The 21,451-nt window shown below is 39.2% G+C and overlaps 3 protein-coding genes across 4 annotated transcripts in view; 1 reads left to right on the top strand and 2 right to left on the bottom strand.

Annotated features, from left to right (window-relative positions):
- Positions 1–71: 71 nt before the first annotated feature.
- Positions 72–4,793, bottom strand: FKBP7 (FKBP prolyl isomerase 7). Of its 2 annotated transcripts, none has more exons than XM_063400434.1 (4): positions 4,460–4,793; positions 2,962–3,113; positions 745–878; positions 72–440 (listed from the first exon to the last, which is right to left on the bottom strand). In XM_063400434.1, exons 1-4 carry the CDS (start codon positions 4,657–4,659, stop codon positions 279–281), a joined length of 648 nt encoding a protein of 215 aa, XP_063256504.1. In that variant the 5' UTR covers positions 4,660–4,793; the 3' UTR covers positions 72–278. The 2 variants fall into 2 exon arrangements, with proteins under 2 accessions (XP_063256504.1, XP_063256505.1); XM_063400435.1 differs by lacking the exon at positions 4,460–4,793 and adding an exon at positions 3,527–4,453.
- A 46-nt stretch (positions 4,794–4,839) lies between these two features.
- PLEKHA3 (pleckstrin homology domain containing A3) lies at positions 4,840–15,715 on the top strand. Its single transcript, XM_063400433.1, has 8 exons — positions 4,840–5,125; positions 8,207–8,323; positions 8,861–9,016; positions 9,664–9,800; positions 10,739–10,903; positions 12,064–12,107; positions 12,626–12,741; positions 13,489–15,715. The coding sequence occupies exons 1-8, from the start codon at positions 5,086–5,088 to the stop codon at positions 13,614–13,616; spliced, it is 903 nt and encodes a 300-aa protein (XP_063256503.1). The 5' UTR covers positions 4,840–5,085; the 3' UTR covers positions 13,617–15,715.
- A 2,952-nt stretch (positions 15,716–18,667) lies between these two features.
- Positions 18,668–21,451, bottom strand: part of TTN (titin) — a 237,978-nt gene continuing 235,194 nt past the window's right edge. The window contains 3 exon segments of the mRNA XM_063399870.1: positions 18,668–19,930; positions 20,055–20,348; positions 21,274–21,427. Of these exon segments, the coding sequence (XP_063255940.1) occupies positions 19,632–19,930; positions 20,055–20,348; positions 21,274–21,427 (747 nt within the window). The 3' untranslated portion in view covers positions 18,668–19,631.

The raw sequence follows: 21,451 nt of genomic DNA, 5'->3' as shown, positions 1-21,451 counted from the left end.
CATCAGTATTTCACCGAATGAGAGACTACTGAGCAAAACTGTAGTTTGGAACATGTTGTAGGAACCACGAATATTAGACCATAGTATACTTAAATTTAATTTTTTTCTTTTTAAACATCTGACACATTTTATTAGCTGAATGTTAAAAATAAGATTTTTACAGTCACCTAAGAGATATAAAAAGATTCCACTATAAAAAAAATACAAAAGTTCTGTGACAAAGTATTATTATTTAGAATTCAGTGTCCAGAAAACAGCCAAAGATTTTTTTTAAGTACTTAGAGTTCATCATGCTGGTAGACATTGTACTCCTTTGCTGATATGAAGCCATCTCTATCATGGTCATTCTTCTTAAATATATCAGCTAAGATTTCATCATGGGCAGAGGGATGACGTTTTTTGCCATCTCTTGCAAATTCTTCTTTCAAATACTGGCTTATCTAGAAGAAAAGAAAAAAGTCCAATCATTGTGACTTTCAGGCCAGTACTCCATCTAGCTATCTTCAAGGACACCGGGAGTATACAAGTAATGTATTGTGATTCCAGGGCAGACACATCTACAGTTTATTGAGACTTACTAATGTATTAAAGCAAATTTCAGCAAACTGCAGCACAGTTTGTGTAGGCACACAGAAACCTTACATGATCAGCTGCAGCAGAGGCAGCTCATGTAAAGATAAAACTGACGCAGCCACACCTATAATTTTATACATTATTTGTTTCAAATTATTTGCATCATATTACCTCAAGTTCAGAGAGTTTCTTGTCACCATCTTTGTCTATTTGATTAAATGCTTCAACACTACGAGGTCCCTTATTTACTGCATAAAGTTCAATCTCAAAGATCAACGTTGCATTGGGTGGAATCTTGCCCTGTGCTATGAATAAAAGAAAAAAAGTGTTTAAGGAATCAGACACTATGGGCAGTAATCACATATATTATAAATTCACATGTAAAGCATTTTTAATTTAAAAAGGCTGTGTTAATATTCAGATTAAACTCTGAAGTTAAATGTTGTACATCTAGACAGTAAGACTGTTTGATTGTGTTATATAAATGATTTTGGAAGAAACTTGCTAATTATGTACTTGCCTGAAACAAAACTGTATTGCATTCAGGAACTTTCAGAGATTAGGTGAAGAGTTATCATGAAAAACAAGTACTTCTAAAGGTCTCACTCTTTCACATCCTGTCATATGACAGGGCTTATTTAAAGACTGGTTCTAAGATGTATATCTTTATTAAACAGCTGAAATATGACTTAGAATATAACAGTAGTAGATCAATGCTTCTTTGCATTTGCTGTCTGATGAAACAAGCAGACAACATCATGTTTTACCGACTTTGTATGACTATGGTAAAAGGTATTTTAGGTATGCTGTAAAATAGTGTTTAAAATGTACATCTCAAAAAGCAGTAACAGAATGTAAGTCATCTGACCTGCAAAAAAACCCCACAGAAATTTCAAACTACTGGAATACTTTGTCTGGCCACTGAATTAAGAAAACAACTGTTAGAATTCTTTGTTCCTGGATCAAAGCATTTTCTGCCATCTGATGTAAAACCAGCACTGCCTACAAACACATGTCCATATATCAAGCATCTGGCAAAAAAAGGGAACTGAGAAGAGACAGCAACAAACCAATGCAGTCTCAAAATAGTGCCAAAAGAGCATAAAGAAATCATGCACTGTAAAATTAAAATGTAAACATGCAAGCTGCCAAAGCCAGTGAGCATGACATTGTAACCTCAGAATTCTAAGCTTGTGTCCATCCTTCATAACCTGAAGAAAAGCTAAAGAATCTACACTGTTTGTAAACATAAGATAAAAACCCCTATTATACTACTCATCTAAAATAGCCATAGTAGAAATAACAGATTTCAGAGTCCAAAAGGTTTTAACCTTCCATGCTTTAGAAAAGTAGAAGTTTTAAATACATCTGAATATAAATCATGACTTAAATACCACTTACAAAAGAAAGATACAATACTAGAATTCAGTGTCAGTAGTTTATAAACATACATACCAACAAAGGAAAGACATGTAAAGATTTAGAAAGCCACATGCATCTTTTCTAATTCAAGATTAGGCAGGCATCTTCCCCAGCATGCAGGAATATGCTGAGAGAGAGGGCAAGTGTGCTGCAGGAAAATACTACTTCCTTCAAGTGCTACCTGGAACAAACAGTGAACACTAGTATTAAAGAACCATTTTTATTTGTATCAGCATTTTTCCTTTTTGTCTGAAATTGTATTAAAGACAAAACCGATGCATTGAATTCTGACATATTCTGACTTTGGTAATAGCAAGGTAGTAAGTGCCACCTTTTCACAGAAACTACTACACCCATGTCAGAGCTGAATTTATCTACACTTGAGTGCTGAAACACTGCATAAAACTTGTACTGGAACTTTTTAAAAGTAATCTGCACACTGAATTAGCTTATATTCAAATCAGATTTCATGCATTGCACTGTTGCAATTACTGTGTAATGTGATAATGAGAGCCATTAACTATTCAGAATGTAAGCACTATTTTAAGCAAATTATTTCTACTTAGATTAATTGCACTGCATTATATTCCATTTTACTCTGAAGATGCAGATTGTCATTAAAAGGCTAGACAGGTAGCAGTCAAATAATAAAAACCGAATGTGACTGGAATTTAACAGATTAACACAATAATGCTGATATGGCTCAGGGAGATCTCCCTCTTGCTGCCAATGCTTCACAATATGGCAACACTTGGGAAAAGGCGTTGGGTGGTGTGTGCTGAGTTCTAATGGGAACTGCAAGGTGTGGGTCTGTGGTCAGGACTACTTTAACTGTGCAGTAATGAGTAAGACTGGGGCTGCACAGCCTCCAAATGGCAGCATAAATCCTTACAGTCATTTACAACACCGTGTGTTTGAAAGGGTAAAAAAAAAAAAAGACAAAGTTTAATGTAAAAACTTTTTTACCGTATCCTTGCTGTCCGTATGCTAATGATGGAGGAATTGTCACTTTCCGTTTTTCTCCAGGACACATATTCATCATAGCAATATCTAAGCCTTTTATGACTTGTCCAACACCCAGAACAAACCATTTTGGATGACCTTCATTTTGCGTCCGACTATTAAAAAAATGATGTATGAGTAACATTAATATATATTTTTATATAAACATAACTTTTAGTTGCAGTCAGTAAGAATTAGCATTAGTAGCACACAAGAATGTTTAGAATGCAAGAATACAAAGTATAAATACTTTCTCTGCTACTTTTATAATTTAAAGTCAAATCTTGATATATGTAAGGGGGAAATCCTTGTTTTTTAACTTCTTACAAAAACAACCCATCTTCCTGATCGTGTACGCTGCATGTCAGAAACAAGACTGGAAGTCTCCAAGAAGATGAATGTGGGGAGTACTCGAAAGTGAAAATGTCTTCAGCAGTTCACAACACTGTAGGATGGGATGGGACTGAGAGTGCACGTGTGTGTTGGGGGAACCCAGCAATGTTGGCTACAGTACTGTGTGCTCACCTACCCCTCGGGCCAGGTGAGAGCCAGTGCTTGAGGCAGCTTCTGCTCGTCCGAGGCATCCCCAGAAAAGGCACTACACTGAACAGCAACTGAGCAAAACATCCAGAAAGCAACGCTCTATGTACCGGTCAGTCACTTCAACAGGCAAAGAAATGCAAGTGAAATGGTACTGTTAAATGTAGAATCATCCTATACTGATTTTTTTCTTAAATTATACACGTAGGGGAATGGATCAAGATTTTGTAATGAGCTAAGCTATTGTCTGAGGATAGATGGATGGGGTAAAGTGAAAAAGCAGAAGACTAAATGATAGCTTTGTGGTAAAATGGACGGCACAACGAACCAACAGGGAAACAGCAACAGGGATGAGGCAAAAAGGCTGCAAACCACTAGTGTAATAATGTGGCTGCACTGCACAGTGCCAACTATGTGGAAGTGCATGCTATATTCAAGTTTCTGCCTAAAATTGTCAGTGTGCATTCCTACCAGGAGCTCCTCCTTCGAACCCGAGTTTTTCTGCACGTATTACAGCACAAAACATGGCAAGTATCTACATGATGGGGGTTTTTTTCCACCCTGCCAAAGGGGGTCTCCATGTGAGGTGTGGGCTACAGGCTCTCCAAGTTTCTCCCTGTCGGGCTCCTTCACTGGCGATGGCCACCAGCCTCGAGCAAAGGCGTCTTTGATTTCCATCTTTTGCCTCTGCGCTCGCTCTCGACCCTAGGGAAACTCTGCATCCTTCAACGCTCGGCTAAGGAAAAGTAAAGGTTGAGAGGAGGATAAATTTCTATTGCTGGCGTGGCCAGTGCAGGCCCCGAGCAGTGCCCGCGCCGGGAGCGCCCGAGTCCCGCTACCCGGTGGGAGCAGCGGCTGTGCCGCGCACCCCGCCGGGCACGGCCCACCGCCCGTCCGCCCGCGCGGAGCGGCCGGGGCTCACCTGCAGTAAAACTTGGATCCGTCGCTGGCCAGGAATCCGTCATAGTGTGCGTTCAGCAGGTCGCCCTTCTTGCTCTTGGGGCTGCAGGCGTCGGGGAGGTGCAGCACCTCTATCTGAACCTCCTCCGCCGCCGTGCCGCCCTCGGGCCGCGCCGGGGCCGCCAGCAGCGCCAGCAGGAGCAGGGGCAACCCACGGCCCATGTCGCTCGCAGCCGGCCGCCGCCGTGGCACTGTCCCCGCCGCGCCGAGGGGCGGGGGCCGAGCCAGCACCGCCCTCCGCCTCAGCCCCGCCGGACGTGGGGACGAGCCCGGCCCAGGCAGCGGCAGCGGGGCGGGCGGTTCTTCGGGCCGCCCTCTCCGCTCAGGAAGGGGAAGGGACGTCGGAAGCAGCCGCGGGGTGGCGGGGCCGGGAGCGCGGCCGGGCGCGCATGGGGGATGCAGAGCGCCCCGCGGGGCGGGCGGCGCCGCCGGAGCCGCCGCGGCCGCCGCGCCTGAGCTGAGCGGCTCCGCCTCCGCGCGGGGGAGCGGCGGTGGGGCCGGCAGGGGAGCGCCATCCCCGCGGCGGCCGCGGCCGCCCGTTCCCCGCGGAGGAGCAGGAGGATGCGGGCCGGCGCCGGGCTCTGAGCGATGGAGGGGGTCCTGTACAAGTGGACCAACTATCTGGCGGGTAGGCGGCGGGGGGCCGGGCCGGGGGCGGCCGTTGGGGCTCGGTTCGGCCTCGGCCGTGATGCGGCGCTGCTGCCGCTGCCTCGGGGGTCCCGGCGTCCCGCGGGCGGCCGGAGCTGTCGGTAACGCGTTGGCTGAGACATCTGTGCTCGGAGCCAAGCCCCGGCGAGCGGCCGACTCCCGCGACGGAGGCGGCCCTGGGGCGGCGGTCCCCGGAGCTCCGGGGCCGGGCCGGGGAGCAGCGCCAGCGCTCCCCGCTCCCGCCCGGTGCGGGCGGCGGCCGGGCCGAAGCCTCAGGAACCCCCCGCCCCCGGCAGCCGCACGGGTGAGCCGAGCTCGGCCCTGGCCTTCTGCCCAGCCCCTCTCGCTACCTGGATTGCGTCCTGCCGAGTTAGGCAGAGACCCTCCGCAGGACAGGGAGCTCTTGTATCCCAACCTGGAAAATACATGATGAACTTAAGTTTCATTAAATGCGTTTTTGGAAGTGCTGCGGACAAAAAGTGCGCCAAATGCCAGCGTTTGCCTGGTTTTATTTGGTTGTAATAGAGACACCATCTCCCTCTGGGGCAGGCAGTGGTGTCAAGGTGAAACATTTCTCCTCTGACACTGTGACAGAACTAATTGTCTCTCGGCGTTGGATCACATACCGTGCCTCTTGTTACGCTGCTTTGGCGGTATCTTCTTCGCTCTCTGGTTCTTCAGCACTTCATATGTGTAATTCTGCTCCAGCATACACAGGTTGTGAGTGTGGAGTGAAACTTGGTTCTGAGGGATTATAAAATGTGAGCCAGGTGGTAAGGATTGTACGGATGCACTGCGAAATGAAGTGTACAGAGCATAATCTTGCATTTTTCGGAGCAATTATGTGTCCACACATATGGGTCGTCTGGTAAAAGGGAGCAGTTGTGCTGTAATTAAATAGATATTTGATGTCTTTGTCACTTCACAATAACTATAGAGAAAACACATAGAGGAAAAGTTGTGGTTATGAGAGAAAGAATGAACACAAGGCTGTTTTCAAAACAATGGAAATTATCACTTTCACTTATATGGCTGAAAATGTTGCTGTAGCAAAAGATAAATGGATAAAGGCAATGAACTCTTGTGGTATTTGCTCCTCTTTGAAGTCTGTTATTGAGTAAGCAAATATTAGCTGTGATTGCTATACACACATTAGCCTGTTAGCATGCAGCTAACATCTGCTGAAAGCCAGTTCTCCTCTAAACCAGCAAACTTCAGAACCCTTCCTTAGGCTTGTGCTGGCCAACAGACAGCATCTGCTCCTGCATTTCAAAATTAGTGTGTCAGGGATTACCTACAATCTCCAGAATGTAGGAGGGCAGTTTTTAAAAAAGTAATCTAATCATACTAGCGAAATGTTTAACTTTTATTACCATCTGCCTCGTTACTCTACTATCTGTACAGTGTCTGTTTTTGTGGCCTAAAATAGGCTGTAGTACTTATCATTAACGCTAACACCAAGCAGCAAAGGAGCTTGTTACTGTTGCTAAAGTGTTGACGTACATGCACCATTTGAAATATTTCCTGTGTGAGTTCTTATCCTTTAGAGTTTGTAGTTTTTAACATTCTGCTTTTAAAGTTGAGTGTGGGCATGCTTTTTAGTTACCACTCTGCATTTAAAAAGACATGTATGCTTACTGTTACAGCTAGGAAACAACAAAAAAGAGGCAATACACGGTTACACGTTATTATTTCTCTGTCATGGAATGGTAATGTGATTTAATGCAGCCTGGTCTTACTCTTCTTGAACTAGTGTTACAACTTGTAATGATGCTGGTGCTGGAGAGTGTCCACAGAAGGGCAGTGAAGCTGGTGAAGGGTCTAGAGGGTGAGTGGTACCAGGACCAGCTGTGCCAGCTGAGGGGGCCCAGCCTGGAGAATGGCAGGCTCAGGGGTGCCCTTATCACTTCACAACTCCCTGACAGGAGGTTGCAGCCAGGTCAGGCTCAGCCTCTTCTTACGGATAACAAGTGGCAGAACGAGAGGCAGCAGCTTCAAGCTGCAGCATGGGAGGTTCAGGCTGGCCATCAGGAGGAAATTCTTCATGGAAAGGGTTGCACTGGAACAGGCTGCCCAGGGAGGTGGTAATCATCATCCCTGGAGGTGTCTAAGGAACAACTGGGTGTGGTCTTTAGTGCTCTGGTCTAGTTGACAAGGTGATGATTGGTTAAAGGTTGGAATAGTTGATCTTGGAGATCTTTTCCAATCTTTAATGATTCTGTAATGCTATGACTAGTATGAAGTGTGCAGCTGATTTCTGAGTCTGTTACCTGATTTAGCCTCCTGTGTTAAAATACAGTGCTGCTGGATGGCCTCGGCTTGCCCTGTTGGGATTGCAGCTGGAAAGCACCTTGGGCCACACTGTTGTATTACCAAATACCTGGAGGTCACACCGTGTTAGCCATTCCGAACCCTAAACCAAGCAGGAAGTTAAAGTTTTGTGTCAAGTTGTAAAATAGAGGGATAATCTGCTCCTATTGTGCAGCTGACCCAGGGTATACTGGGCCAGTGTAATTGTTATGCTCTACTGGAATATTTTAGTGCAATGTTGTTTGTAGAAACAGAGAAAGTGCCAATATGTAAGTGCAAAATACAGAGTTTTCACTGAAATACAGTAGGTAAAGGAGAACATAGCATAGCACTTGGTAGCATCAGTCATTTATTTATATCTTACAAATAAGTTCCTACAATCTTAGAAAAATCTGCCTGAAAAATACATTTGAATGAGAATGGTTTTTCAGAGGTATGTAATTTAACCACCTTCAAAACAGGATTCCGTGGTGGCTAAATTAAAATTTATTTTTCTCTAGAATGGAATACAGTGAAAACAGAAGAAAAATGCTGATCTTGCACCCAAAAAGAATGGGAGTGGAATATCTATATAATAGTAGTCTAGTCATAGAGTGGGTCTGGTCTTCAGACTGCACAGGTTGTTTACTTCTTGTGTGTTAAAAGAGTAATTTAATGTTTGCCTCTTCTATTAAACAGCTAAAGAGATGAATTTGGTTTACAATTTAGGAATTTGACTAAACTTTCTCTTCTACATTTTTGATCTCTCTAGGTTGGCAGCCTCGGTGGTTTGTTTTAGACAATGGGATATTGTCATACTACGATTCCCAGGATGATGTTTGCAAAGGCAGCAAAGGAAGTATAAAGATGGCTGTGTGTGAAATAAAAGGTAAGAATTAATAGATTGCTGCTTGAGAAAATTTTAGCTGCCATGGAAATAGAAAAGATCACCAATCATACATTTTTGCATCACATGTTTTTCCTTCTCTGTTTTTGTTTAAGTGTATTCCTAACTGTAGGAATAGCAGCCTCTTTGACCAGGGTTGCTGTTTCCCAGATCCTCACAGGTGACTGAGCTTGTGATGTGGGTACTTTCATATTAAAAAGTGGAACTTGTTTTACATGGGCCAGCAAGTATTTTTCATGTGGTAACTGCTTTTTGTTAGTGTTTCTTTAGTGTAGATGAAATCAGTAATGTAAAGAGGGGAGGATCACTTTTTAATATTTTTTTTCCTTCCAGTTGATTTTGCTTGTTCTTTTGGTGAAGGAAAGGGGGAGAAAGGTTGGGCAGCAGTGGTGGATTGTGATTTACTGTACTACTGTGGGAGTATCATAAGCATTTTAAAACACTTTGAGCAGTATTTAATAAATGTTATACTGAGTTGAGGTTATTATTATTTCAATTGTTTTTCTCTTCTATCACAAGTTCATGCAACAGACAACACAAGAATGGAGCTAATCATCCCAGGAGAGCAGCATTTCTACATGAAAGCAGTTAATGCAGCTGAAAGGCAAAGATGGCTGGTAGCACTGGGGAGTGCAAAAGCCTGCTTGGCAGATACCAGAACAAAAAAAGAAAAAGGTATGTGTGTTACCTAGAGTAGATAATTTCTTCAGATAATCATAATACAAATATTGTGGTACAAAATCAGTATTATTGTCTTTTAATATAAATTGTAATTATTTCTAGTCATCTCTATGGAAAATTCACCCTCAGTATTAGAGTTAGAAGTCACCTGCACTGACCTCTTGTATCTTAAGAAGCTGAAATACCAGCAAGATGTTGTTGTCACTAAAATAAACGTATTGTTTGTAGCTGTTGTGAAGACATTTCATTTCTGCTGTTACGGTAGCTCTTTATAGTAACTACTTTTTTTTCCATAATTTTTCTTGGATGGCTTAATGTAACTGTTTCCAGCCACACTGGTGGGTGGCATAAGTTTTATCCAGTGATGTTTTTTGACATCATATGTGAGCTAAGAAAGATTTCAACTCTATTTTTCCTGATAATGTGCCTATTTCATAATAGTAATTAAATTAGCATCAGTTATCCAGAAGTGTTGTCTGCTTCAAGTATAATTATTGATTAATTGCAGAATCCAGGTTTCCTCAAAATTAAGTGGAAGTTTAGGTGGATTTTTAAATTCATATTTAAATGAAAAGTGCTTAAAAATCACAATGTGTATGTACATTATATGCAATAAATTGATATTTCCATTTTTTCCACAGAAATAAGTGAGACCAATGAATCTCTTAAAACCAAAATGTCTGAACTTCGTCTCTACTGTGATCTTTTAATGCAGCAAGTTCATACAATACAAGAATTTGTTCACCATGATGAGACTCGCTCTCCTCCCAGCATTGAGGTGCCCAATTCTACAGTTTCTTTTTATTCCATTATATAATACACCTCAAGTTACTTTTGATGTCTTAAACCTTATTAATCTCTCCAATGTTCGGAGACTTAACCTAATGTCAGTTTTTGAATGCTTGTGTGTAGATGTAGTGATTTTCTGTGTGTAAAGTACCTGTATGGTTTAACTGTAATTGTACTAGGGGTTAGGTTAGTACTAGGTTAATTGTGTTTCTGAGCCATTTGGTTGAAAGGCCAGAAGAGCTATCATATGAGCAATACAATATTTCGTCTGGTTTTGCACCTCTGTTCATGTAGTTGAAATCTTGGTTTGTCCATTCTTATGTCCCTTCCTTATGTTGGAGGGTATTCCATTTTCTTATCAATGAAAGCTAGTGTTCCAGGCATTGGAAACATGCAGTGTGGATATCTATCTTTGAATGTGCACAAGTACAATACTAGAATGTATTCCTGCTTTTAAATGAATGACTTCATTCTTTGCACTCCTGAGGAGCATGTGAACAATGTTGTTGGTCCTTTAGTGCAAAGCCAGGGGCAGATGCTTAGTCACAACAGAGCAAGTTTTCAGTTTAGGGAGGTGAAACGGACCTGCAGCTCCTTGCTTTAGAGTGATAAAACTGTTCACACCTTCTGCTGCAATTAATTTCACTGAATGATACCACTTAGTCACTCTGAGACAAGCTTTGCAGTAAGGCATTGTTGACTGCTACCCTGAAGAAACTCAGAAGTCAGAAAGAAAGAAATTGCAATGCTGTCACATTTGTTTTCTTAAGTTTGCCTTATGGTAAGGTGTACATTTGATTTAAAAAATGGGAAATGTAAATTTTTAGTGATAATGAGGGAAATTAGTGTGTCTGGGAGAGGTGGTGGAGGAAAGTTATATTTGCATATTTTAATTTTTTTCTTGCTTATGCTTTCATTTGTTTTCAGAACATGAACGAAGCCTCTTCCTTGCTTAGTGCCACATGTAATACATTTATCACAACGCTTGAAGAATGTGTGAAGATTGCTAATGCCAAGTTTAAGCCAGAGATGTTCCAGCTGCCTCACCCTGATCCCTTGGTTTCTCCTGTGTCACCATCACCTATTCAAATGGTTTAGATATTTTGAAATACTATCTTTTCTAAGTGACGTACTGGTGGTTGGACTGGGGGGAGGAGTGGCAGAATGCTATGCTATTGTTATGTGCTATGATGTCAACAGTTGAAATCTTGACTGTGTTATAAATCAGTGCTGGTCCCAAATATAAATCAGTTTTCCATTCTCAGTCTTTGCTAGTCGTTACATCATGATGATGATCATCATCGTTAATTTATCACACATGTCAAGGTAATGAGGTATCTCATAAATGAATGAGGTTTAACTTTTCCTACATTCAATGGTTTGGGTTTTTTAGAGTGCTAACTGTACACTGATCATAAAAATTACATAACTTCACCTCCTGCTTAAGTGCTTTGTGACTTGAAGCACTTCAGTAAGATACCATATGTTTCAGTGTATGTAATTCAAGATGTTTTTATTAATATATCATTCCCTTATTTAACAAAAAGATATGTAATGATAAAGATATTATTTCCATAACTATTCACTATTGATTAATTCCCTTAGAAGGACAGTGTATGGGGAATGAAATGCTTTCTCAGTTCTGTGTATGTATTCCAAGATGAGCTGTATTGTGCAATTTTGTTGTGGGAATCTCTTTTCATATGGATCTTTCATCTCTTTATCTTCAGGCACTTTACTTAAAAAGCTGATCAGCCGGATTTAAAATAATAACTTCCTTTGATATGCATAGAGATTTGATGGTGATAGTGGAGGAACCACAAGGAATCAAGAGGCATAATTTGACTTTATTGTGTAATGAGGAATTCAAACTTGCATTTGGTAATGGCAAAATGTCTTGATACTTCTGTATATCATAGCAATTAACAATGGCTCCTTGAGGACCTTCGGTGCAAGAGGGAATAAATTCCATAGATAGGAGGTAGCATCTTTTTGCAGTAAACTAATTCCTGTGTGAATGTTCTGAAACTTTTAGTATTGATGGCAATCTATCTGTTTTCATACAGCTAAATCAGATTTTTAAATGAAAGTGGTTGCTTTTTATAAAAAGAAATATTGCCATCTCTCTTTGTAAAGACTGTAAATAAAGTAAAAAATAATGTAGATATCCAATCATTCTTCTGAGAAACTTTATCTGGCTTAAACGTGACATTTTTGGTGTTGTTTGTTCTTTGGAATTCTTTTTCCCCTAGATGAAGCGTTCCATTAGCCACCCTGGTCCTTGCCATTCAGAAAGGTAATTTTCTGTTTCCTTAAGCTTTTTTCTTGTGTCTCAAAAGACCTCCCTGAACTTGCTAGCATTAATATGAGAAGAATTGTTTGCTTGGGGGAAAAAATTTGAAATCATAAATTGATTCAATTTTGAAAACAAAAGGTGCAGATTATCAGCTATTGGTGGCAGCTGCTATTTTTAGTACAGTACCAGAATTTCATCATGCTAGAAGCTTTATGCAAATGGCTTGTTTTGACAAGTTCATGAAATGAGAGCTTGAAAGGCTAACATTGTTTTTCAGTCAGTATTTCAGATTCTGAAATTATTTCTTTCACTTTTATTTCCACTTTCAGGCTTTGAAATTGTGAAATGAAGATTGTTGGCTGTGCTGTTTTTAGTCTGCTATAGTAGACTAGTATAGTAAAAAACATTGATACTCACAATTTAATCTAAGCACCAAAGTTATTTCAAATTTAAAGTATTTAAAATTTGTGTGGGTTGTTACAGATTTTACTTACTGAAAGATTTCATTTCCTTTGTAGAATTAATCACTCTGTAAAAGAACAAGGTTCATCTCTTCACCGATTTTCTCAGCGGCGCAGAAGGACATACTCGGATACAGAATCTTACAGTGATACACTTTCTGAAGATTCACAGAGTAAGTTTGAAAGGAAGGGAGTTTTCTTTGTCTCTTTCAGTACAATTTATTTCCCTCTTTAGAGCAGCTGTTCTGGCACTGATAAGGGCATGAGGAAAAATGTTCTATTTGTAAGATTCCTATATTATAAATCAGAGCACTTGTATAGTTTGTTACCTGGATAACTTGTGCTGCCATCCATACATATTACGAATGATCTTGCAGCTGGAATAGTTGTATTGATATCAATGGGACCACTGGCAAGATAAAATTAAGACATACCCAGAAAAGGGAACTTTGTCCTAGTAGACACTCATACAAATGATTATCTGGTAAATGATGTAGAATACTGCTGTTTGCTGCCTGCTCATTGTCACAGAAGAAATGTGGGTTTTTTTTGACTTCTGTGAGTTGCAGGGGTAGTTTTGACTCAGTGCATTGTGGAAAGATTGTTCATTTCAGTGGCTTCTTGCCTTTTGTAGAGAACAGCACTGCTCTGAAGCGCACAGCCTTGCCAATAATAAAGATCGTGATCATAATTTAGTCCCTCCTGGTTAGATGGGCTGACTTAGTAGCCAGTTCTTCTGGTCTTTCCTTCTGACTCTTGCTGGCATTTTGACTCCATTATAACTCCTCTCAAGCAGTCTTTAACTTGACTAGTTCTTCTGATTGCTTATATATAGGAAATACTTTGCAAATACAATAATTGATCGATTGGATTATAATTTTGGGAATTGAAAATTAAATGCTTAATTGATCTTTTCATAGGATCTGCTCATTGTTCTAGAAGTGCTGTCAATGGAGACCTGGTATCATCAACCATTCCTGAAGAAAGTAAATCAGTGTCAAAGGAAAGATCTGAACTGGAAGAGACTCTTTCATCCTTTTCCTCCTGAAGCAACTGAAAGTATTAAATTTTCTATAAATAATCCTATGCAAAAGCTGCTGTAATTATACTGTTGTTATAGGAAGTAGTTATTTCCCTTTTTAGAAGGATTTCTCTGCACTTTATAGAATAACATAAATACTATCTTTGAAGTGTATTTTATCTTTATATAGTTTATTTGCAAGAGTATTTTCCTAATATTTCACAGTTTGAATGTGCATTTTTGGAGCAATGATGGCTTTAACAGATAAGCATCCACATTTGTAAATGCAGCTCTTTTTAAAAAGTGTGGAGGTCTGATCGATACGTTAGTAAACAAGCATTATAAACTTCAGCAAAACGTTTTCAGTTTTTTGGAGAAAATGCAACTTGTGCCATGGGCCTCGTGGTCATTTGTACCAGGTCATCCACCTGGAGCTGTGATTAGCCCCACAATGGCTTTTTTTTTGCCAGTGTAAGGGCTGTGGGAACGGGCACAAATGGCTCTGCTCCAGCAGCTTGACGGTAATTGACATCGCCACCTTTAAAAACACGAGGATATACATAATCCAGTCCTTATTTTTAGGCAATGAAAGTAGAAATATTTAGTGTATTTTTCTAAACAAATGTATAAAAATAACTTAATATGAAGTATTTGTACCAAACATGGGATATTTAATAGTTTTTATTTATTTATTCTTTTTTGCATCAAAAATTTCTACGTACTTTCACTACTAAAGGTCTAAAGATCTACTAAAAGCTTCAAAATGTGCATAAATTGTTTCTGGGGTGTGTAGAATCACAAATAATTATTGCAGTGCTGTTAAGATTTACTCTGCTTACTTAAGATATGTTTTTAGCAAAGTATGAGAAAAACAAGAGCTGAAATGTTAGACCATTCTAAGCTGCTGTTGTAATGAATATTTGTATCTGTACATGTTTTATTTATGACATATTTATACAAAAGGGAGCGTCTGTTTTTGCAACTCCTTTATATCATTTGAGGATGGTATACACCAGAAGATGGATTCTGCTCTCAGTTACATCAGTGTAAATTTGCATTAACTGTGAGGTCAGAGTCTGACTCTCTTAATGAGTAATATAGTATAATAGTGCCTACTAGCACCTTGGTCAAGAAGGTTGTTCATGTTAGTATTGTAAACTTTTGGGGACTTTTTGGGTGTTTGTTTAGAGATGAACTTGGTCTATGAAGTCTTAGCTGTAGAGCACTTTAAGCAAGCCATTTACTGTTCTTGATTTACACAATTGCTAAATAAATGTACAGGGTTTTTTGTACTCAAGCACATACCAAAATCTGTTTTTATAATCAGATCTTTAATATGGTTTAACTAGTCTTCCTTTTGTGTATATAAATAGGTTGAAGCAGGCTGTAAAGAACAGATGGGAATGGGAGCTTTCCTTATAAATTTTTGGAATGTTGATTTATCTTAATCAAAATAGGCCCAAATGTTGAGGAAAACATAAGATCTGATGGCCTTATATAAAATGCCAGTTTATAAACCATTATGTCAGGTTCAAGTGGAATGGAATGGTTTGTAAAATGTGTTTGTGGATACCAGCTCAGAGCTGTCATTTGTGCTCAGTTCTGTCAGTTTTCATGCAAACTGGCATATGCATATCAGCCACACACATGCTTGTACATTTTTTTTCTGAATGTTTGCTTTAATGTATTCTGTATGACACGACAATTGTAAAATAAGTGATAAGATGTTCAGAGAAGTAAACTACATACTGCAATGAGAGTGTTGTCTTGAATAATATGCTGTCAGACGTGCTTTTTGAAATTTCACTGAGGTTTCTGCCAGCTTCTGCAGTGTTAATTACAAGTCACTATGACAGATGCCTTTTTCTGCTTTCAACTACTACAAAGTAAAGAGGTTGGACTCCATGTTGTGCAAAAACTAAGTGAAGACTGATTAGTGAATGTAGTAGTAAGTAATGATTTTAAATACTACCACAAGACAAAAGTTGTTGTGATCAGATCCAAGCACAAAATTTACATGTAAGTGCTTCAGTGTTGTTTTGGATTTTTCTAGGTCCACAAAGCCATCATTTCAGCTTTATGTATATATGTGTGATACGTTTCTATTAAATCAGCCTTTTTATAGATACCTGTGTCAAAAATCCTAAAATGTATTTCAGTGAAATTAGTGAAGATGATATGCTGTCATACATTTGGTAACTGGGGTCAAGAAATAATTTCTGAAAATTATCTGGCTGAATCACAATGATCCATGCATAGTAAGACTAAAAAATACCTGGCTGCTCTTATATATTTAATTTTCAAATTTGTGGAAGAGCTTTTCAGGAATGACTGACTGTATAATTCTTTCTAATGCAGAATGAGAGCTGAACCTCAACAGAATAAGTAGTTGGTACTTCTAGTTTTGATCTCACGTGCTTCTGAAAAGATCAATCTGAGACCAGTTCAAATTTCTAAACAGTGTTCATCACTTAAAGAATATAAGCATGGGACATATATTTAGGTGAAAAGTGATAACTTCAGTTATATCTATGAAGTTTCTAACATCAGATAATGAGAATGCTTAGAAATTACCAGTGTCCACTATAAAGAATTAATGGTAAGGCACTCGGTGATTTGGAGAGCTGTGAATACTGAGATTACAATGCTCAGGGGCTTTAAAGTACTGTAAATTATTGTTTGTATGTCTTTCAATTTAGTAATTCAGCCTCACTTTTTAAACTTCTTTTTTTCCTCAGAGAAAGCAATCTTTGGGAAAGGAATACATCAGTGGTTGCTTCTGCAAAAAAATTTTATTCCTTTCTTAAAAATTGAAATCACACCTCTTTGTTTTTGTTAAGGTTATTTTCACAAATTATAAACTTGAGTTTTGCTCCATCTCTATCACTTTAAGTATTCTAGTGTAGCTGTTTATCATTTTGGTGTAAATCAGAAACTTTTAAAAGGGGTGTGATACCTGAATGAAGGAAATATCTGTGTCTGAAAATCAGCTAAAATGTAATACAATTAATCTCTCGGTGTAATTATCACTCTCTAGTAGCAAAGTTTTTTTTTTCTCAGGCTGCCACATGTAACACGTTAGTAGAAAATACACAGCTCTGTGGTAGGATTTATACAGCAGCTCACAGAGCTTTGTTAAAAAGTTTTTCCTTATGCATCAGCACTCAGGAAACATGAATGCCAAGTGCTTTCATACACCATATCAGTGGTGGGATATTTTTCTAAACTTGGTCCTATAGCATAATAGATCTGATCTTTGAAGAGAGCAAATGTCAGCTTATAGAGTTAGAAATCCCAGTATTTGGGATCATAAGTAAATAATTCAGAATTTTTATTTCTTTTCATGCACAGACTGCTTAATCTATTGTCTTGGAAAATGTTATGCTTAGGGATGCGTTCTGTGAAATGGAGTATCAGAGCTTTAGGTTGTGACTTCAGCAATGTCAGTGTAGGTTAGCATTTGCTTAGCAGTCTTGTGGAAAAACACTGACTCAGCTGGTTGGCCTGCAACATTATCTATTCAAGCTGTGTTTCAGCAAAGCCCCTAAGTATTTTAAATCCTATTTTTAGACATGTGAGTGACTCATCTGCCAAAAGTACTTGCTTAAGTGCTGTGCAGAGCTGGGCCAGAGAGGTACTGGCAGGATGAACTTGCTTATACCATCACAGCAGTGTGCTTCCTCTTCATCGACTGAGTGTTTTGAGACTCAGTAGAGGCCATGTAAGATTGAGTTTCCCATAGACTTTGAAGAGGCCATGGGTAAATCTGCAGATGCTGTCTATCACTATCTCTTTCTGCTGAGATGATATCTAGATGATATCTAGTGTGTTTTTAGTGTTTTATTGTTTGCCTGTGTACACAAGTGACTTGTTAGCTAAACAAGATTGTATCTATGCATTCTTATGTCTTGTATTGAGTTTGTTGGTTGGGGTGTTTTTAAACATCTAAAGAAATGAGAATTAGAAGCTTTCTTGAGTTCTTTTGTTTTCTTTCTTTGAATGGTTTAAAGATTAAAACATACAGCCTTTTTTAATACAGCCTTAATTATTATTCTTTTTTACTTTTCTCCCTTGGGAAGAAATACCATGCACTCTTAAACTCCTTCATATTTATAATTCCTGCTTCCATCACTTGTAAATGTTTGGATTTTGTCCTGACGCAGAGCTTAGCTCTTCTCGAATCCTTATTTTTACTTTGGTCCTTGTTTTGTCCCTATTTCTTACCTTTCCTGCATAATTTGGATAGATAGTGGTTGATAGCTATCCAAATATCTATATCTCAAAGCTATATAGGGTTATAGGAAATTATAAAAAAGGTTTGACATAGAGTCTTTTTGGAATAGGTTTTCAGACATTCTATCTGCTTTATTACTTCTGATGAACTGGAGTAGTTTGGTTTTTTTAGCGGTATGCTGAGAGTCACAGTGATGCATCATGTTTGCTAACTAATGCTCTTGCTCCACTTCAGACAATTTTACAGCTCCTGAAATGTTGCATTTCTGTGAATGTGTTTGCTCTCAAGCTTTTTCTACAGAGTGAATTCTAGAAGCAGACTTGCTCCTTTGACCTTGATACTCTTTTCCCTATAGATAACATATCCCAGCTGCTCCCACAATCCCCTAAATGTGAGGACAGGGTTTGCTCTGACAGATATGTCAGCTGACTCGTGGGATGAATTGATTAATCACCCATGGGAGGTGACAATTTGTTGGTCCAGGCAATTGAGGTCAACTAGTCTGTACTAGTTGCAGCTGCCAAAAAAACAGGACAGTGTAGACAAAAGCCTGAAAATAACAGAGGGACAAGCACGATGCTTAGCCATATGCTAGAATGAAGCATATGGCTTTTTCAATGAAGACTCTATGAAGAAAAAATTTTAAGTGATTTTTTTCCAAGGCTGGCTAGTGGACAGGCTGTTTCTGATAGCTGTATTGTCAAAAGTTAACTACCTGCATTACATTGGAGAACTGCATTTCTACCTCATCTTTTGTTTCAGCAACTTTTTCTGTAGTGTAGTACAGGAACTGTAAAAACAGCATAATAAAGAAAGAAGGAGTCACAGACTTTATGGTGCAGAAAGCATGCTTTATTTCAAATGAACAATTCTGTCTCAAGGAGGTTCAACAGCTACCAAGCTCTATTACTACATTAGGAGAACTAAAGCAAGTTGAAGTGCAGGCTGGTATTTGATGTTTTTAGCAACAGTTTGTTTTCAAACTGTGGTTCATTGCTTAGTTGCCTGGAAGTGACTACTGGGTGTCTAATACTACCACACAAACTCAATCACTGCACCCTAAGAACCTCCGAGATGGGGTACTGCTGCTGCACTTGAATACCTAAATAGCTTTGTTGATAAGGGGATGGCCAGGTGATGTTACTTTTTTTAAAGCTATTCAGGCAGTCAATATGTCAGAAACAGTACACAGTGGGTGAACAAAGTGCTGGCCGCTCGCACTTTGTCCAGAAATTGTCAGTCAGGTATGAAAATTATGACATAATCAGAGCAAATGTAAAACATTAAAGCAATGCTTACAGGAGGGTAATTGCAAACATCACCAATGCCTTACATTTCTGATTCAACATAAATATTTGTGCACGTATGAAATACTGTGCACAGTATCACGTCTTAGGTGTAGGGAATCTTCAACAGGGAGCCTCTCTACCTGTTGAGGCATTCTTAGACATCAACAATGAGTTGAGGCGCAAAAATTAGTTAAATGTTGAGCAGGGTAGTCGTTTGCTAGGAAACTTTCCCCTGCCAACTGTTAGTTCCAAAAGTTACGTTTCAAAATGTCATAAAATAAACGGTACAAAACTTCATAACCGTTAACTTCGGCTATATACAGTATGTACATGTCAGTGAAAAAAGTGTTTTAAATTCTTAGGTCATTGATGACTATAAGTCATAATGTATAGATCTGGACTTTGTCTCGTTCAGGTAGGTAAAAAAATATTTTTCTTTTATATTTACATAGCAGATATTTCAGTCCATATATGAATCACTTGTAAAAATACAAGTGTAAATAATACAGATTAAGCTCTCTAAGGTGATCGGATATTTATATTCACAGTGGCAGAATCGGTACCAAATTCATTCCCTAAATTCAGAGTATAAAGTCCACCGTCGTTCTTCTGGACATCCATGATGATCAGGGTGGTTAGATCTTCACTGGTTTCGATGTGAAATCTGCCTTGCTGGTCCTGACTGGTGATTTTCCTCCCTCCGCAGTACCATGTTATTTCAGGAGCAGGTTCACCAGAAAAGGCACAGGATAGTGTGAGAACTTTTCCTTCTTCAATGCTGATATCAGATGGCAGAGCTTCAATTTTGGGTGGTACTCCTTTATAAAATAGGAGAAGAAATGACAAGTTAGTCTGTTTTCTCTAAGCCGTGCAGCAGCTTTACCCTGAGGACTACTTCAGGATAGCTGAAGCACTAACTCTACCGATAATTGAAATGCTCACCTCTCAGACCTGATTTAAGCATTTTACTAGTTGAACTCTCCAGTTGAGCCATGCTAGATTTCCCCATAATACTGCTGGAGCTCATCTCTATAAAGGATTCTTTCATGGAGGACATGCTTTTGGCAGACATGCTTTCAAATTTCATTTCAGTCATGCTGCTACTGCTGAAACTGCTGAATGAAGCCTCTTGTTTAGAAGAAGCCATTTGAAAGGACTGAGAAGAAAAACTTTCGTGCATGCTTGCGTCGCCACTGGTCTTCAATACTACCTCTTTCGGAGGTTCTTCAACTAGAGCTGAGGAGCATTGCAAACATAGAAGGAAAAAGCAACAACATCCCATTAACAAACAAAATCATGCAGTTCTGTAAGGTTAATTTTACAGAAATGAAGACGGCATACTTTGCTTTCAGTGGAAAACTGCAGTGGAGTATACACCTATTTACAATCATTTGATTCAAGATATCCAAATCACAACCAGTAATTTAGAAATTTAAAAATAGGCAATGAAACTTACAGTATGTATGAGCTTCAAGGAAAAACATACATACTTAAGAAAAAACAGGTCATCACACAGTGTTTCTTATTAGAACCATTACTAGAATTAGACACTCAGAAATTGTGTGTTCAGTTCATGTTTGTAGAGGCTGTGAAACATTTTCAAGTTTAAAAACACAGGATAGTAAAATCGTTATTTCACTGCATTGTTCTGTAGCTATAAAGGGCACAGGAAAGCTCAATAACTGCAGCTTTGCTTTAAACCCAAACACAGTCATGCAAGCAAATCACAGCCACACCTTGATGCTAGGAACTGGGATATGGTATAGCCAATAAAATAGTAAACCCAGTTCAATTAATTTGCCATAAATTTTTTTAAATATGGAATGACTTTGTTTTATGGTAGCAGATTTTGTTAGTAAATGAGGAAAGAATAATTACCAGCACCAAGGTCTTAACATGCTCATCCTAGAACAAATGCTTATTCCTTTCTCTTAACATGCACCTGTTGATGTAATAGAGCACCTCTGTGCTACTCTGCGGGTGTTAAAAAGATTTCTAATGCTGTTTTAGGGCTGTATATGTAACATACAAAAGGAAGATGAACTTCTTAAAATAGTGAAGTCAACATTGCCAGTGGATTTTATGGTAAGTCATTTTAGTAGACACACCACAGCAAAAAGTTGTGATTACTATGAACACAAGATCTGAAGAACAAACTTACGGAGTACAGTCAAAGATGCTGTAGCAGAACACTGCCCATGGTAATTTTTTGCCTTGACTGTGTATTTTCCAGTGTCACTCACTGTTGCATTCCGAATCTCAAGAGAATATGTATTTTTAGAGCGAGATACTCTGAGGTGCGATGAAACTGCAATCTAAGGAGGGGAACAAAAATGGTT

This window comes from Prinia subflava, chromosome 6 (assembly GCF_021018805.1).
Source record: "Prinia subflava isolate CZ2003 ecotype Zambia chromosome 6, Cam_Psub_1.2, whole genome shotgun sequence".
Classification (NCBI taxonomy): Eukaryota; Metazoa; Chordata; class Aves; order Passeriformes; family Cisticolidae; genus Prinia; species Prinia subflava.
This window is presented reverse-complemented; position numbering and strand designations above follow the sequence as displayed.

Coding starts and splice junctions, on each gene's coding strand:
- FKBP7 (XM_063400434.1), bottom strand. CDS start 4,659: ATGGGCCGTGGGTTGCCCCTGCTCCTGCTGGCGCTGCTGGCGGCCCCG. Junction 879..2,961: donor ATACGGACAGCAAGGATACG/GTAAAAAAGTTT, acceptor TTTTATTCATAG/CACAGGGCAAGATTCCACCC. Junction 441..744: donor AGAAACTCTCTGAACTTGAG/GTAATATGATGC, acceptor CTTTTCTTCTAG/ATAAGCCAGTATTTGAAAGA.
- PLEKHA3 (XM_063400433.1), top strand. CDS start 5,086: ATGGAGGGGGTCCTGTACAAGTGGACCAACTATCTGGCGG. Junction 5,126..8,206: donor GTGGACCAACTATCTGGCGG/GTAGGCGGCGGG, acceptor TGATCTCTCTAG/GTTGGCAGCCTCGGTGGTTT. Junction 12,108..12,625: donor GGTCCTTGCCATTCAGAAAG/GTAATTTTCTGT, acceptor TTTCCTTTGTAG/AATTAATCACTCTGTAAAAG.